Here is a 15,654-nt window from a genome sequence, read left to right on the forward strand (position 1 = left end):
TCACTATGATAATCCATGTTGCTGAAAATGGCATTATTTCATTCTTTTTAATGGCTGAGTAACATTCTCTTGTATTTATGTACCGCATCTTTATTCATCTGTCAATGGACATTTAAGTTGCTTCCATGCCTTGGCTATTGTAAGTATTGCTGCAGTGAACACTGGGGTGCATGTATCTGAAAGGGTTCTTTAAAAAACATTTGGGAACTCTGTGTGCCTGGGCAGAATTATCTACTCGTGGGTGGGTTAGGTGCTACTTGGTATCCTAGTCTGGAGCCTCTTGGGTACAGTTTTCCAAAAGAATATACCTTCTGCCTCTTGCCCAGTAGGCAAAGGGTATCAGGCTAACTTCTTCGGTTTGAGGTGGGAACAGGATGTCTAATTTCTCATGAGACTTTCAGGTCAGCTTGCTTTCTTCTGGCCTCCACTTTCCTCAGTATCTGGCATCTCCAGTTTCGACGGCTTACCTAGGTTCTGCAGGGTAGGTTGGCTGGTCTCTCCATGATCACCTCTTCTAGAAGCCCTCAGGTTTGAAGTTATCCCACTTTGCAAAATCACTTCCCATCCTTCTGTCCGCAGGCTATGTTCATATTCAGCTAACCCTTGAATAACATGAGCTTGAAGTGTACAGGTCCACTTAATACACAGATTTTTTTCTTTTTCTTTTTCTTTTCTTTTTTTTTTTGTGGTACGCGGGCCTCTCACTGCTGTGGCCTCTCCCGTCGCGGAGCACAGGCTCCGGACGCACAGGCTTAGCGGCCATGGCTCACGGGCCCAGCCGTTCCGCGGCATGTGGGATCTTCCCGGGCCGGGGCACGAACCCGTGTCCCCTGCATCGGCAGGCGGACTCTCAACCACTGCGCCACCAGGGAAGCCCACAGATTTTTTCAATAAATATTCAATGCACAGTCGGCTCTCCACATCTGTGGACAGATATGGAGCACCAACTGTGTTCATTGTACTCTGCCATTTTATATAAGGGGCTGCAGCATCCGTGGATTTTGGTATATCGGGGCCCCTGAAACCAAGCCCCTGCAGTTACCAAGGGACAACCGTGTTATGGTCCAGAGTTAGAAAGGTCTCCTAAATCCATGGGATATGAGTTTGTATTTTATTTCTTGTTCCCCTTGTTATTTGGAGTTAACTGGTGAAAGAAGACGATGACAAAAATGTTACTTTTCTATCATCTTGAAATCAGCAGTTTCTCTCCCTCCCCCCCCCTTCCCCTTCTCTCTTGTTTTTGGAAGAAGCGATGGCATCCGCCGTTGACTAAGAAATGGAAGAAAGAGATGAGTCATGAGAGGAAAGCATCTGGGAAGAGTTGCTTTTGCTGTTTTCTTGTTGTGTTCATAAAGCTGCGACTTAGAACACCATTCTGATCCCAAACCAGACCCGTTCTAGGCACCTTTATTTTACTATCTATAATCCTTGTTAATCCTATAAAGCAAATTTTATTGTTCATGTTTTATTCGTGAAGAATCTGGAGCTCAGCAAGTTTAAGAAATGAGCCCAAGGTCACATCCCGAGCTCTTTTAAAATTTTTTTAATTTTTTAAAAAATTTTTATTTTCTTTATTTTTTGGCTGTGTTGGGTCTTCGTTGCTGCCCACGGGCTTTCTCTAGTTGCGGTGAGCGGGGGCTACTCTTCGTTGTGGTGCGCAGGCTTCTCATTGCGGTGGTTTCTCTTGTTGTGGAGCACGGGCTCTAGGCGCGCAGGCTTCAGTAGTTGTGGCCCACGGGCTTAGTTGCTCCACGGCAAGTGGGATCTTCCCGGACCCGTGTCCCCTGCATTGGCAGGCAGATTCTTGTCCACTGCGCCACCAGGGAAGCCCACATCCCGAGCTCTTCAGAGGTCAGAGGCAGAATTGTAAGCCAGGTCTGCTTAACTCCAAAGCCTTTGCTCCATCTAGCTTGGCACCAAATTCTCTAAAAAGTGTAGCTCTTTCTCTCATGTTTTAAAAAGCCTGGTATATTTGGTGCATGTCTAGGCAGCTGTGCAAAGGAAACCTCAAGTAAATCTTAGGAAAATTTACTGTTGCCTTGGAGCAAGTGTTGAAATACGTCTTGCCTACTAGCTCACTTGACCTTTTGAGGTCCCTTCTTCTGGCCCTCTAATTCTGTAGGCAGTGGTGGTGTTGTTTTTTTAATTCTTTTCGAGAATCTGGTAACTCACAGCAGACAGTTGGATGATGAGATCTCTGTTATCTTCATTTTCCCGATTTAGTTTTTCCTTCCAAAAGCTTTCACACACACTTGGCTGGTGAGATATATTTCTGGCTGCATAGTTTTTATTTATGATTTTTTAATGTGTGTTAATACTCAGGGGCACCCAGGGGAAACATCCACAGACTTTCCTGATTACCAGATGTCACCCTTTCTATGTAACAACCATCTAATCGCCACTTCCCCTTGCCAAGAAATGAGAAAAGCATTTGCATTTGGAAAAACCACGTTGTGACAACGTGAAGCGTATTAAGGACTGCCTCCCCGGATTCCACATGAGCTTTTCCTGTCTTAGTTTGTTTTCTAAAAGATGATAACCGCACAGCCATGCTCGCAGTTAGATCTAAAAAGTGTCTGTGCTTGCATAATGAGGAGATTTCAGTTTGGCTGGCTCAGCTTCATTATACGTGAATTATGTTGTAAGTAATCTCTGAAACAGTATAACATGTATGGCCAGTGTTTATTTCTGATGCTTTGGACTATTTCATTGTTTATGTGGTGATTTATGATTGATGGGTGTTTAATATGCAAAGTAATGCCGTGTTCCCGGGAGGGTACAGTGGAGCCTCCGACCTCCTCCTCTTGAGCAGAGAGAGAGTGTTAGTTATGCAGTTAAGAAAAAACAGCCAAGGCGGGGGGGGGGCTTCCCTGGTGGCGTAGTGGTTGAGAGCCCGCCTGCCTTTGCAGGGGACACAGGTTCGTGCCCCGGTCCGGGAAGATCCCACATGCCGTGGAGCGGCTGGGCCCGTGAGCCATGGCCGCTGAGCCTGCGCGTCCGGAGCCTGTGCTCCCCAACGGGAGAAGCCACAACAGTGAGAGGCCCGCGTACCGCAAAAAAAAAAAAAAAAAAAAAAAAAAAAAAAAACCATCAAAAAACAGCCAAGGGGAAGTTAGTTCTTCGCTGAGCAGATATTTAAATGAAGCATGTCCATCCTGAAGCTCAGATTTTCTGACAGAGCTCCATAGCCTCTTGAAAGCATATCAAATCACTGTGTTATTTAATTCCATAAAAAGGAAATGACAGGTGACTTTTGGCTCCACTGTGTGCATGGTCCCAAGCCCTTGAAATGCTCAGGAAGGTTAGACTGCCCAAGTTTAATGTCTTAGATGTAGAAAAACAGATTATAAGGATTTCATCCATTTGCATGAACTTTAAAATGCCATAGAACATCTCAGAGGCAGTACCTTAGATGTGCCACTTAGGTAGAAACAAACAAATAGAACCATATGTTTAAACATGGTGTTATACTTGGTGTATCAAAAGCACATGTTTTGCCCCTCCATCCAACTTTCTCATGAATCACTCGAGTTTCGAATCATCTAGCACACTGCTTCCTCCTATAGTTTTCTGTAGGACAGCCTTAAGTAATACAGTAAGTAATATCCGTGAAATTTTAATGAATGCTCTGTTAAGCCAGTTTTCTTTTTGGTTGTTAGGAACTTGGACTTTCTTTTTTTTTAATTAATTTTATTTATTTTATGGCTGTATTAGTTCTTTGTTGCTGCACTCGGACTTTCTCTAGATGCGGCACGTAGGGGCTACTCTTCATTGCGGTTCACAGGCTTCTCATTGTGGTGGCTTCTCTAGTTGAGGAGCACGGGCTCTAGGCACCCAGGCTTCAGTAGTTGTGGCACGCAGACTCAGTAGTCGTGGCTTGTGGACTCTAGAGCGCAGGCTTAGTAGTTGTGGCCCACGGGCTTAGTTGCTCTGTGGCGTGTGGGATCTTCCCGGACCAGGGCTCGAACCCGTGTCCCCTGCATTGACAGGCAGATTCTTAACCACTGCACCACCAGGGAAGTCTAGAACTTGGACTTTCTTAAACCATGGAAAACTAGGCAGAGTTTATTTCATAGAATGTAATGGTAGGTCTTCTACCACTGTTACAAATAATAATCATCATAAATTTATACCCCACGGGCTTTTCCTGTCATGTAAAATTACAATGTGGTTGCAGATACTGGGGAATTAGGTCTAACTGGAAGACTCTGGACGTTGCCCCAGATCGCTCATACCAGTAAATTACACACACATAAGTATTTCCTTTTAACATAAAATATGTCAATGAGAGATTATAAAATAATATATACTGAGTGGACAAGTACAGGCAGGCAAATGTATCCTTTGTTGAGGGTGGGGTTGAGCTTAGCTATTTCACTCAAGTCTGCTTTGGGAGCATCCCAAATGCCATTGTTTTTATAATGGAAACCCACTTATTTTGCTTTGGAAGTAGGATTATCTGCTGCATCTGGGCTGCAAGTGAGATGTTACAGGAAGGAATGAGGTAATACTGCTAAACCCACTTAGGTATCAGAATGTTCTCGTACTAGATGTGATGTTTATAAATTGTATAAAGCAATAAAAATTTTAAAGCTTGGGGAAGAGATTGCTTAAGTTTCTCCTATGAGTGGTCATTCACTTAGCAGACCAGTTCACAAAAATTGATTTGACCAGTAAGATTACACTGACTTGCAAAAGTAGAAAATAATGCTGTTATTAGAGACAGAAGGTCTTGTCTAGTCCGGTCGAAGGTTCTAGCCATTTGATGAAAGTGGAAACTTACTTTAAGACACAGATAATGCCTGATTTTCCACATCAGGGGTTTGTGCCCCTGATTCGTATATACAGATGACATGTTAACACAGGTGGCATGATAGGTTGCAGGTGATATGCAGTTCCTAGCTGGTAGATCCTATTAAACTTAATCCCTTTCTGTTCCACCTGGAAAGCATATCCAAATGCAAATGAGTCAGAATGACATTGCGATGAGAATAACCTTGAATCTGATTTCTCTTAGGGTTACAAAGAAGAGTATTTTTAATGGTAGTTTAACCATTATAGTCAACTCAAAATATCTTGGTAAGTTCTTGAGATTTGCAGATTCCCAGGGCCCTGGTTAATTCTTGCTCTCTGATTTAACATACACTGATGTTGGAAGTGGTAAAGGGAAGCTTACTTAGAAACCAGCTGGGAGAGAAGGGAAGGGAAAAGTGATGGAGACTGGAGAGATGGAGAGCTGAGATTTCCTACTTTTTCATTCATTACAAGTATAGCTTCCTTTATATCATTGAACATAGTTATATGTTTGCGTCTGATAATTCCAACCTCTGGGTTATCTTAGAGTTCACACCATTGATTGTCTTTTCCCTTGAGAATAGGTCACATTTATACACGTTGTGTTGTAGAGACCCTGCATCCTGATATATTCGTCCAAAGAGTATTGATATTTTCCTTTTAGCAGACAGTTAACTTGATTAGACAAAAAGTGAAAACTGGCCTGTAGAAGTGGCAGCTCAAGTCTTCATTCAGCCCCTTTTGTCTTTAGCTGAGATGTTTTGGATCTGCTTCTCACACACATGGGTTAGGGGTTACCAGAGACTTGGACAGAGTTTCTACACAAAATTCCGGGCTCTCCTTCTCTAGCACTATCCTTTCCAGGATTCCTTCTCAGTTTCTCATGACTCTGGATCCCAAGGCTTTGTCCTCTGTTTGACCAGGCCAAAAAATACTGCAGGTTTTCTCTCACACTTTTAACTTCCACATGGCAACTGTGATCTGCAGACAGGATAAAGCCCTAAAAAGCAGGAAGATTACCCTCTGTCAGTCCCTTGTTGAAAATTTCAGCTCTCCTCCTAAATCTGTCTGCTTTAACTCTCCAGAATCATCAGGTAGTTGTTTGCTTCTGTTTTGTCCAGAGTTTATTGTTGTTATCTGCAGAGGGGGCAGGTCTCTTAGGAGGTCACAGCTCCATACCAGAGATATGATCCCTATAGTGGGGATTTGCATTTGGAACTGATGGTGCCATTTCTTGGGCAGAGATGTAAGTCTTGGATGTTTATGTTAAAATTTGCCTGTTAGCCGTTCTTAAAATTCAGATACTTTAGGTATCTTTAGGTACCTTATGTGGTACAGGTGTTTTCAAAAAAAAAAAAAGAGGGGGGAGTCAGAATGCTTGGGTTCCAGTCCCAGGCTTGATAATAATTAGTTACCTAATTATTATATGGTAATTATCAATCATTATGTTATAATTAGCCTAATGTTACTATAATTAGCTCATAATTAGCAAGTCATGTGAATCCTTGACCTGTAGGATGATAAGCCACTAATCATCTAATATAAATATCTTGAAGTCTCAGGGTTAATTCACTTCATAGGATTCAAAGGATTAATGTCCTGTATTAGGTGGGGAAAAGGTGTGGGTCATATGGTAGTGATAATATTTTTTCTTTTTATCTCAGATTCCCTCTACCCTGACTTTCCTTTATGCCTCAGTTCTTCCTGGGCACAAGTTATTTCATTCAAACTCGCTAATTGTAAAGAATTTTATTTTTAACATATCACATTTTGTTTGTCTCTTAGGCGGAAGTGCTGCAAAGGGTATAAATTTGTCCTTGGACAATGCATCCCAGAAGGTATGTAATATAATGGATTATATCTTCTCACCTTGTTTATGACTAATAACCAGAGGTCTTGTAAAGTTCAGATGTACACGGAACATATGTATGTTATCGGTGCATGCATGTGTAATTTCTCTCTTTTTTTGGCTTTAAATTCTTCTAATGCCAATTTGGTTATACATGTCAGGCTCTATCTAAATCATTACATAGCATTTACATGTATATTGAGTAATTCCTGTATCTCTGGTTTTGTGTTGTAGAGGCTATAATTCCCTAGTCAGTATTTCATGCACAGTTAGAACACAGCCATCTTCCCCAACCTCTCTACCTGCTTTTCATCTGCTAAACGTGAAGCCCCTTGATCATCAGCAAACACTGCTCGGCCCAGCACTGAAGAGACAGAGTGTTGTAAGACGTGGGCCCAGCCCTCAAGCTGGGAGACAGCATGTGGATGGCATGGAATCAGAGAGACCTGGATTATAATCATGCTTCCATGTTGCTGTAATCCATTTGCACTGCTGTGACAAAAATAAGTTAGACTGTATGGAGGCTGGGAAGTCCAAGAGCGAGGCACTGGAAAGTCCAATGTCTGGTGAGCGCTTCCTGGTTCATAGACAGCCATCTTCTTGCTGTGTCTTCACATGGTGGAAAGGGCAGGGGAGCTCTCTGGAGTCTCTTTTATAAGGGCACTAATTCCATTTATGAGGGCTTCACCCTCGTGATCTAATAATCTCCCAAAGGCCCCCACCTAATACCATCACACTGGGGGTTAGGGTTTCAAAATATGAATTTCAGGAGGACACAAACATTCAGTCCATAACACGCATCCTGCTAGCTATGACCTTGGGCACGTGACTTTCTAAACCTTAGTTTTTGCAGAAAGTGTTAGTACTTGACTCATGTGGAGACTTTAAGAGGATTACCGCATGTAAAGTACTTGCAACAGAGGCTGGCTCTTATTAAGTGCTTGATAACTCGTGGTTCCTCTTATTACTAACAACTACAACATGCATAGTAGAGACATGCATATTGCAGAAGGGGCACATAGTCCCAGAGACCAGGGCGGTCAGAGGTGGTCTCGAGAAGGTGAGGAGTTTGGAGCTAGGTTATGAGGAAGGCTGCCCAGGACTTAGACAAGAAGGAGGAGGAGAACTGTAAAAGATTCCAGGCAGAGCACTGATACAGAAAACACTAAGAACTGTTGGAAGAGCATGACATTAGTGTGCCCAGGGCTGGGCTGGGGACAGGTGAGTAGGTAATGTGAAATAGTTTCCTTCACTGTTGGCCAAGAATCCAGGTCTCGCTAGTAGACTTGGAGCCCAGCCAAGCTAATTATGTTGCATTATCTCATAGGGAGCAGTTTCTTTATCAGTTAGAGATAAATGAATCCTTCTTACTTATTGCTCTCTTTTGCAGAAGAGTTCATTAAACCATAGCTGTCAACCCTGAGAAAGCTGCTTTAGGAAGGCTGGTTAGGAAATCGCTTCACATACGTTGGTTTATATTGGTCTCTCCAAGACGGAATTTCTCACTGCCAGCTAGTTCTGTTAGAGCTCGGTGGGAAAAAAAAAACACAGAGGTCAAAATAATTGCATTCTTTTATAAGCCAGCTTTTCTCAGCCACCAACTGAGTCCTTTATATTTCAATTTTGCAGATACAGAAAGATAATGAAGTTTAGGCCCATCAATTTAAGATCCTAGTTAAGGACCTTGCCCAACCTGATTAAAAACACATTACATGGACCACATGCTTAGAATTTCTTTAAATGATATGTGTTGTGGTTTCAAACATCTAAGCCTAAATCCAGTCTCCCTCACCCTACAGTAAGACGTTGTCAGCACCTAAGATTAATGTAACTTAGAACTGAATATTTCCAGGAAAAGTGGTCCCAAGTGCTGAAAGTTGCTTTGCCGTAATTAACTCTGTTCTATCGCTTTTCACTAGAACACTTTTTAAAGTTGATTTGTTTTCCTCTGTGGGAATAAGTCAGTGTGTTTGTGTGTGTTTGTGTTTATGACTAAAGGTATCTTTCATCATAAAAGTTTCTGTTACCCAAGGATGCAAAGTGTAGGATTTCAGAAAAGATGGTGTATTGGTCATGATTCTCCAGAGAAACAGAGATTTATTTTAAGGAACTAGCTCCCGAGATTGTAGAGGCGGGCACGTCCAAAATCTGTAGGGTAGGCCAGCAGGCTGCAGACCTCAGGAAGAGTTACAGTTTGAGTCTGAAGGGCCATCTGCTGGCAGAATTCCCTCTTTATCAATGGAGGGCCATCATTTTTCTATTTAGACCTTCAGCTGATTGGAGAAGACCAGCCCACGGTGTGGAGGGCAATCTGCTTTATTCAATGTCTACTGATTTAAATGTTAATCTCATTTAAAAAAAATCTCTGCAGAAAATTCTAGAAAAATGGCCAGATACTTGGGTACTGTGGCCTAGCCAAGTTAACCCTTAAAATTAGCCATTACAGATAATAGGAAGAGACTAGAATTTCTAAACAAATATGCTAGCGAGTAGAAGCTGCAATTTAAAAGTGTTGTTGCCTCATTTGTTTAAGTGTCAGCAACTTGTGGCCTGTGAGCCAAATCTGGCCCACCACCTGGTTTGTAAATAAAGCTTTATTGAAGCACAGACATACCCATTCACTTCAATATTGCCTATGGCGACTTTTGCCCTGCAACAGCAGACTTGAGTAGCTTCAACAAAGCCCTGCAAAGCCAAAAAGTATTATCTAGCCCCCTTTACAGGAAAAGTTTGCCAACCCCTGCCATAAGTGTTATCTACATTGCCCAGGGGGTAGGGTAATCAGATTTGTTCTAGTTCAGCAACTACTAATTGTACTTAAACTGTAGGAAGAGAATAGTGCTGGTTGCCCCAGGGGACAACTGTGTCCTTTCAGCTATCCAAACAATCATTAGAACTAATAGTAAAAGAAGCTAAAATGCAGGTCAGGCTTTGACTAGGTGTCAGGCACTGTGCTTAATGTATCATCCAATTTAATCTTCCTAAAAGCACCGAGAAGCTGATCTTATTGTTCTCCCTATTTTACAGGTAAGGAAGTTGAGTCTTAAAGACCTCAGGATCACAGAGAGAGTGGCAGAGTGGGGAGGGTTGGCTCCAGTCCCTGTGCTCTTCATCATACCACTTCATGCCTCCTAGAATAGAGCCTGGCACAGAGTAGGCATTCAGCAAATATGGCAGAGCAGGATTGAGTCCTGTGGGGATTGGTGGGATGCAGAAACTAAACTCTGTTGAGGACTTCAAGGAAGTCTTCTTAAAACAGTGACGTTTGCATTGAGACTTGAGAAACTAGATAGGGTATCAACGGTAATAAAATGCTGAGAGTAAGAGTGGAGGAGTAGATTGGACATTATAAAGGGTGAAAACAGAATAAACAAAAACGTAACAGTAAGCCACGGATGTGATAAGGGATGATGGGGAAAAGAGTGTATTCCTTATCAAATTGTAAGGAATTCATAAATGAGTCTTAAGGTTGGAAGCGTAGTCTCAGGGATAGAACACCAGACCGCAAATGCAAGAGTGAGCCATTTATATTTAATGTTGATGAGCATAGAATTTACAGGCTTTGTGAGCGAGGTAGTGACACTCACAGAGGTATACGTTCAGAATATTACTGGCCTGACGGTGTTACATAGAGTGGACTTAAGAGGGAAGAATCTTGAGATGAGGATTTACAAGGGAGGTTCTGAAGATCTGAGTTAGAATGGTGCCAAGAGAAATAGGACAGGTGAAAACAGAGGAACTGTAGAGGGAAAAGCTACAGAGCAGGAAGCTGGTGGTCTCTGGAAAACCATCAAAAATGGAAAGTTGGGGCTTCCCTGGTGGCGCAGTGGTTGAGAGTCCGCCTGCCGATGCAGGGGACACGGGTTCGTGCCCCGGTCCGGGAGGATCCCGCATGCCGCGGAACGGCTGGGCCCGTGAGCCATGGCCGCTGAGCCTGCACGTCCGGAGCCTATGCTCTGCAATGGGAGAGGCCGCAACAGTGAGAGGCCTGCGAACGGCAAAAAAAAAAAAAAAAAAAAAAGTCCTAAAGAAACTGACATTGAAATGCACCAGGCAAATCACTTAAATGAAGCCCAGGCTATTTACAGTAGCCAGGACAGGGAAGCAACCTAAGTGTCCATGGACAGATGAATGGATAAAGAAGATGTGGCACATATATACAATGGAATATTACTCAGCCATGGAAAGAAATGAAATTGAGTTATTTGTAGTGAGGTGGATGGACCTAGAGCCTCTGTCATACGGAGTGAAGTAAGTCAGAAAAAGAAAAACAAATACCATATGCTAACACATATATATGGAATCAAAAAAAAAATGGGTTCTGATGAACCTAGGGGCAGGACAGGAATAAAGACTCAGATGTAGAGAATGGACTTGAGGACACGGGGAGGGGGAAGGGGAGGCTGGGATGAAGTGAGAGAGTAGCATGGACATATATACACTACCAAATGCAAAATAGATAGCTAGTGGGAAGCAGCCACATAGCACAGGGAGATCAGCTTGGTGCTTTGTGACCACTTAGAGGGGTGGGATAGGGAGGGTGGGAGGGAGACGCAAGAGGGAGGAGATATGGGGATATATGTATATGTATAGCTGATTCACTTTGTTATACAGCAACAACTAACACAGCAATGTAAAGCAATTATACTCCAGTAAAGATGCTAAAAAAAAAAATTAAGCCCAGTGTTTATAAAGTCTACCACATGCAAAGAGCTTCTATTTAGCTGATTTTATAGCCTTCTCTTCAATATTTAGCTAATTTTATAGCTTTGCTTCTATGTAGCTATAATTTTTTTATGTTTTAGCTATTGTATTTAACCATGAATCAGTTACAGCAGACGTCCAAACAGGAAAAGGATCACCAGTCATTAGAGGGAAACCTACAAAAGAAACATACAGGAAAAAAAGAAAAAGAGTCTTAGAGAAAACACCACACAGAAAGAAGAAAGCTTCAAAGTAACTACCATTTATGCGTCAGTGAGTTACAAAAATGATATAGCATCCATGGGACCAGAACATGGTGTTATTAAAAAAAGATCATTCAAAGAAGAAATAAAGAATCCTTGGAAATTAAAAGCATGATAAAATGAGAACAGGAAAATGGTTGGGAGATGAGATTGTGAAAATCTCTCAGGACCTGGAGCAAAAGATCAAAGAAATAAAAAATAGTAGAAGAAAAGTATGAGAATATTATTAGAGGACCAGTCCAGGGGATGCGACATCCAAATAAGAGTTCCACACAGAACAGAGGAAGAAGAAGAGAGTAAATCATTAAAGATATAATTCAAGAAAATTCTCTAGAATTGAAGGATATGAATTTCTAGATTAAAAGAGCCTACCAAAAATTGAAGGGGTCCCACATAAAGACGTCATTGTGAAATGTTAGTACCTTGGGGCAAAAAGAAAATACTAACATTTTTCAAAGAGGGAAAAATGAGATTTGAAAGATCAAGAATTAGAATCTTATAGGACTTATCCATAGCAGGACTGAAAGCTAGAAGACAGGGGAGCAGTTCCTTCAGAATTCTGAGGTAGCTTTCCAAACCTAGAATTATATGCCCTAACTAGCCATAAGGGTCAGGCACACATGACTTCAAAATTTTAAATCCTGTAAGACCTTTCTCAGTCTCTCTCCTCTTCCACCTTGCTCACTCTCCCAGCCCTGTTCTCAGTACTTAATAAGCCAGCAGCCAACAAGGCAGAAATGTGGTTTCCAGGGTACCAGTCACAAAGTAGCTCACGGAAGTGGAAGTTTGAAGCTAAGAGAGAAAGTTCACAACCACCCCCCCCCAAATATACAAAATAATAATTATTTTTCATTGAAGTATAGTTGATATTCAGTATTGTTAGCTTCAGCTGTACAGCAGAGTGATTCAGTTGTATATATATATTTTTCAGATTCTTTTACATTATAGGTTATTACAAGATATTGAACATAGTTCCCTCTGCTATACAGTAAATCCTTGTTGTTTATCTATTTTATATGTAGTAGTGTGTATCGGTTGATCCCAAACTACTAATTTATCCCTCCCCCACTCTTTCCCCTTTGGTAACCATAAGTGTGTTTCCTATGTCTGTGAGTCTGTTTCTGTTTTGTAAATAAACTGATTTGTATTATATTTTAGATTCCAGATGTAAGTGATTATATTTGTCTTTCTCTGACTTATTTCACTTAGTGTTATATGCTCTAGGTCCATCCATGTTGCTGGAAATGGCATTATTTCGCTCCTTTTTGGGGCTGAGTAATATTCCGTTGTATATATGTACCGCATCTTCTTTATCCATTCATCTGTTGGTGGACATTTAGGCTGCTTTGCATGTCTTGGGTATTGTAAATAGTGTTGCAATGAACATTGGGTGCATGTGGTACTAGATAATTATTTTAATTCCAGGGAAAACAAAACGGTCTTCAAGAAAGGATAGGGAATTAGAGTATACTTCCAGGCTTAGCAAAAAGTAGCTTTTATATTGTCATTATGCTGCCAACACTGAAGACTTATAAAACCAAAATTTCAGTGTAACGACAGGGGCAAAATGCAGGAGTAGGAAGCATGGACGTGGTTGAGGAAACCGTGATAAAGCTGAACGTGTCTCGTCCATGACTGGAAATCCATAAAGAGTATTCACACAGAGGAGGAGGAAGCAATGCAAGCTGGCTGTTTAGAGATGCAGAGGGAAATCATAAAAGAATCAGCCGCAGGAGCTGGAAGTGGTACCTCAAGGCAGCTGGAAGGGAGGAGGAAATCAGGGCCGCTGTTTTTCAAAACAGGTCTTTTTCTTTCTCTCTCTTTTTTTTTTTTTAGCATTTTGCTATCTTTTTTTAAATTAATTTTTATTAGAGTATAGTTGCTCTACAATGTTGTGTTCGTTTCTACTGTACAGCAAAATGAATCAGCTATACATACACACATATCCCCTCTTTTTTGGATTTCCTTCCCATTTAGGTCACCACAGTGCATTAAGTAGAGTTCCCTGTGCTATACAGTATGTTCTCATTAGTTATCTATTTTATACGTAGTATCCATAGTGTATATATGTCAATCCCAATCTCCCAATTCCTCCCAGCCCCTTCCCCCCCTTTCCCCACCTTGGTGTCCCTACATTTGTTTGTTCTCTACATCTCTGTCTCTGTTTCTGCTTTGCGATTAAGATCATGTAGACCATTTTACTAGATTCCACATGTATGTCAGAAAGAGGAAAACAAATATCGTATATTAACACACATATGTCAACACAGGTCTTAGTGAGCATAGCAGTCAACACGGGACTCCTGACTCTGCCCCTTTCCTCCCCTCCCTCCCTGGCAGCTGCTGGACGACGGGTACAGCTGGCCGAGCAGGGCAGCCCACAGCCAATCACGGCTGAGACCTTGCTCTTGAGCGAAAAGAGCACAGAACATGGGCTGCCTAGAGGTGATGCCTCAGTGAAGAAAACGCATTTGACCAGGGACACATGCAGGAAGCGCAGGCCTGGAATCCCATCTGTGGGGAGGAGTATTTAGCAAGGACCGCCTTCCAGGTCGTCCTGAGATTGGCGTGATCCTTGTCTCGCTGACCCCACCCACATCGGGGGCTGACAGCCCACCCATTCCACTTTCACATGTGGCAGAGCAAAGCCAGGCTCACTCTGTTTCCAGCGATAGTTTATCTGTCAGCACCTGGGGGAGACAGGGCAGTGATTAATGAGATGCTGGGTCTAGTCTGGAAGTAAATGTTCAGCCTGAGCCTCCTGACTTAGAGCCAAAGTCCCTTCAGAGACTCGTTAAATATTAGTTTGTTTGTAAGGACTGAGAAAAGAGGAGATGCCCTGGTTCTCGACGAATAGAGCGTCTACCCCAATTTGCACAGACTTAGAGCTGGAACGAGATCTCTGGCCATTCTGCCTTACCCAGACGCTGCTCACCATGCAGAATCGACCCTCCCCCACCCCATCTGCATGCCTACAGCACAGAGACATCAGTCAGCCTCCCTCAGGCTCCTCCCAGCCTGCCTGACTTCCAGCACCGCCCCGCCCCTCACGTTAGGAAGCCAGTGCCCATAGCCAGGGCTGGCTGTTCAGTATTCAGCTGGAAGGAATTCCTTGTCTCTCCAGCAGTTGGTGAAAAAGAGGAAGCAGGCCCCCAGGTAATTCAGCAGAGCCTGGCCACCTAAAGCTTCTTTGCTCTCTGGATGAATGACAAAAATCAACTACTGAATTGCACACTATAAAAGGGTAAATTTTGTGCTATGTGGATTATATTTTATTAAAGGTGTTCTATTTAAAATGAAAAAAGGAAAGGCAGCAAAAGAGAAATACAGTGACTCTTGATCATGGTGGAAATCCTCAAGTAGATCAGTTTTTATAAAGAATAAACATGAAAGTTTAATATCTGTAAATTGACCCTCCTGAATTTATATGTGTCCAAGTACCCACAGGACAATCTCCTTTTCCGCAGGGATTGCATACTTTGGTTTGAAGGTCTTTGCGCTAGATGAATTTATTTGAGGTTACTTTTACATGGTAAGCACATTCTTCTTACATAGATTGTGCCAATCAATACACCATTAAAGTTTGTAGTGATGCTCTTATAGAAAGAAAAAAATAAGGATGGTGAGGTGACCCAGGGAGTGTCACAAGTGATATTTCCATTTAACCATTGAGATTCTGAGCACTCAGTTACCCATTGCAGCCCTCCTGCAAGATGCCCCATGGCCTGAAGAGTTAACTCCCTCTACACATAGCTGGTCACACCACCGTTCCCCTTGAGCGGAGTGCAGCCTAGACAGTCTGTTCCCGACCAGGGCTGGGTGGGCCCCGCCTCCGTCTAGTGAATGACTGTGGTGGTTTTGAGTTCACACTTTTCTTTTTCAGATTATGATGTATGTGCTGAGGCTCCCTGTGAACAGCAGTGCACAGATAACTTCGGCCGAGTGCTGTGTACTTGTTACCCAGGATACCGATATGACCGGGAGAGGCACCGGAGGCGGGAGAAGCCGTACTGTCTGGGTGCGTTGGTGATGCGCGTTATTTCT

The 15,654-nt window shown here is 42.5% G+C and overlaps 1 protein-coding gene across 5 annotated transcripts in view; it reads left to right on the forward strand.

Moving 5' to 3' along the window:
- The window catches only part of CCBE1 (collagen and calcium binding EGF domains 1), a 286,575-nt gene that overhangs the window by 236,435 nt on the left and 34,486 nt on the right, over positions 1 to 15,654 (forward strand). For 4 of the 5 annotated variants that reach the window (XR_010933002.1, XM_067698924.1, XM_067698925.1 and 1 more), the window contains 2 exons: positions 6,580 to 6,632; positions 15,494 to 15,628. Coding sequence is in view for 4 of the 5 variants with exons in the window: in XM_067698924.1 (XP_067555025.1) it covers positions 6,580 to 6,632; positions 15,494 to 15,628 (188 nt within the window). In the remaining variant the exon portion in view is untranslated. Of the gene's footprint in view, positions 1 to 2,619; positions 2,642 to 6,579; positions 6,633 to 15,493; positions 15,629 to 15,654 lie in introns of those variants that run through there. The other variant, XM_067698926.1, reaches the window with a different exon arrangement.

This window comes from Pseudorca crassidens, chromosome 12 (assembly GCF_039906515.1).
Source record: "Pseudorca crassidens isolate mPseCra1 chromosome 12, mPseCra1.hap1, whole genome shotgun sequence".
Lineage (NCBI taxonomy): Eukaryota > Metazoa > Chordata > Mammalia > Artiodactyla > Delphinidae > Pseudorca > Pseudorca crassidens.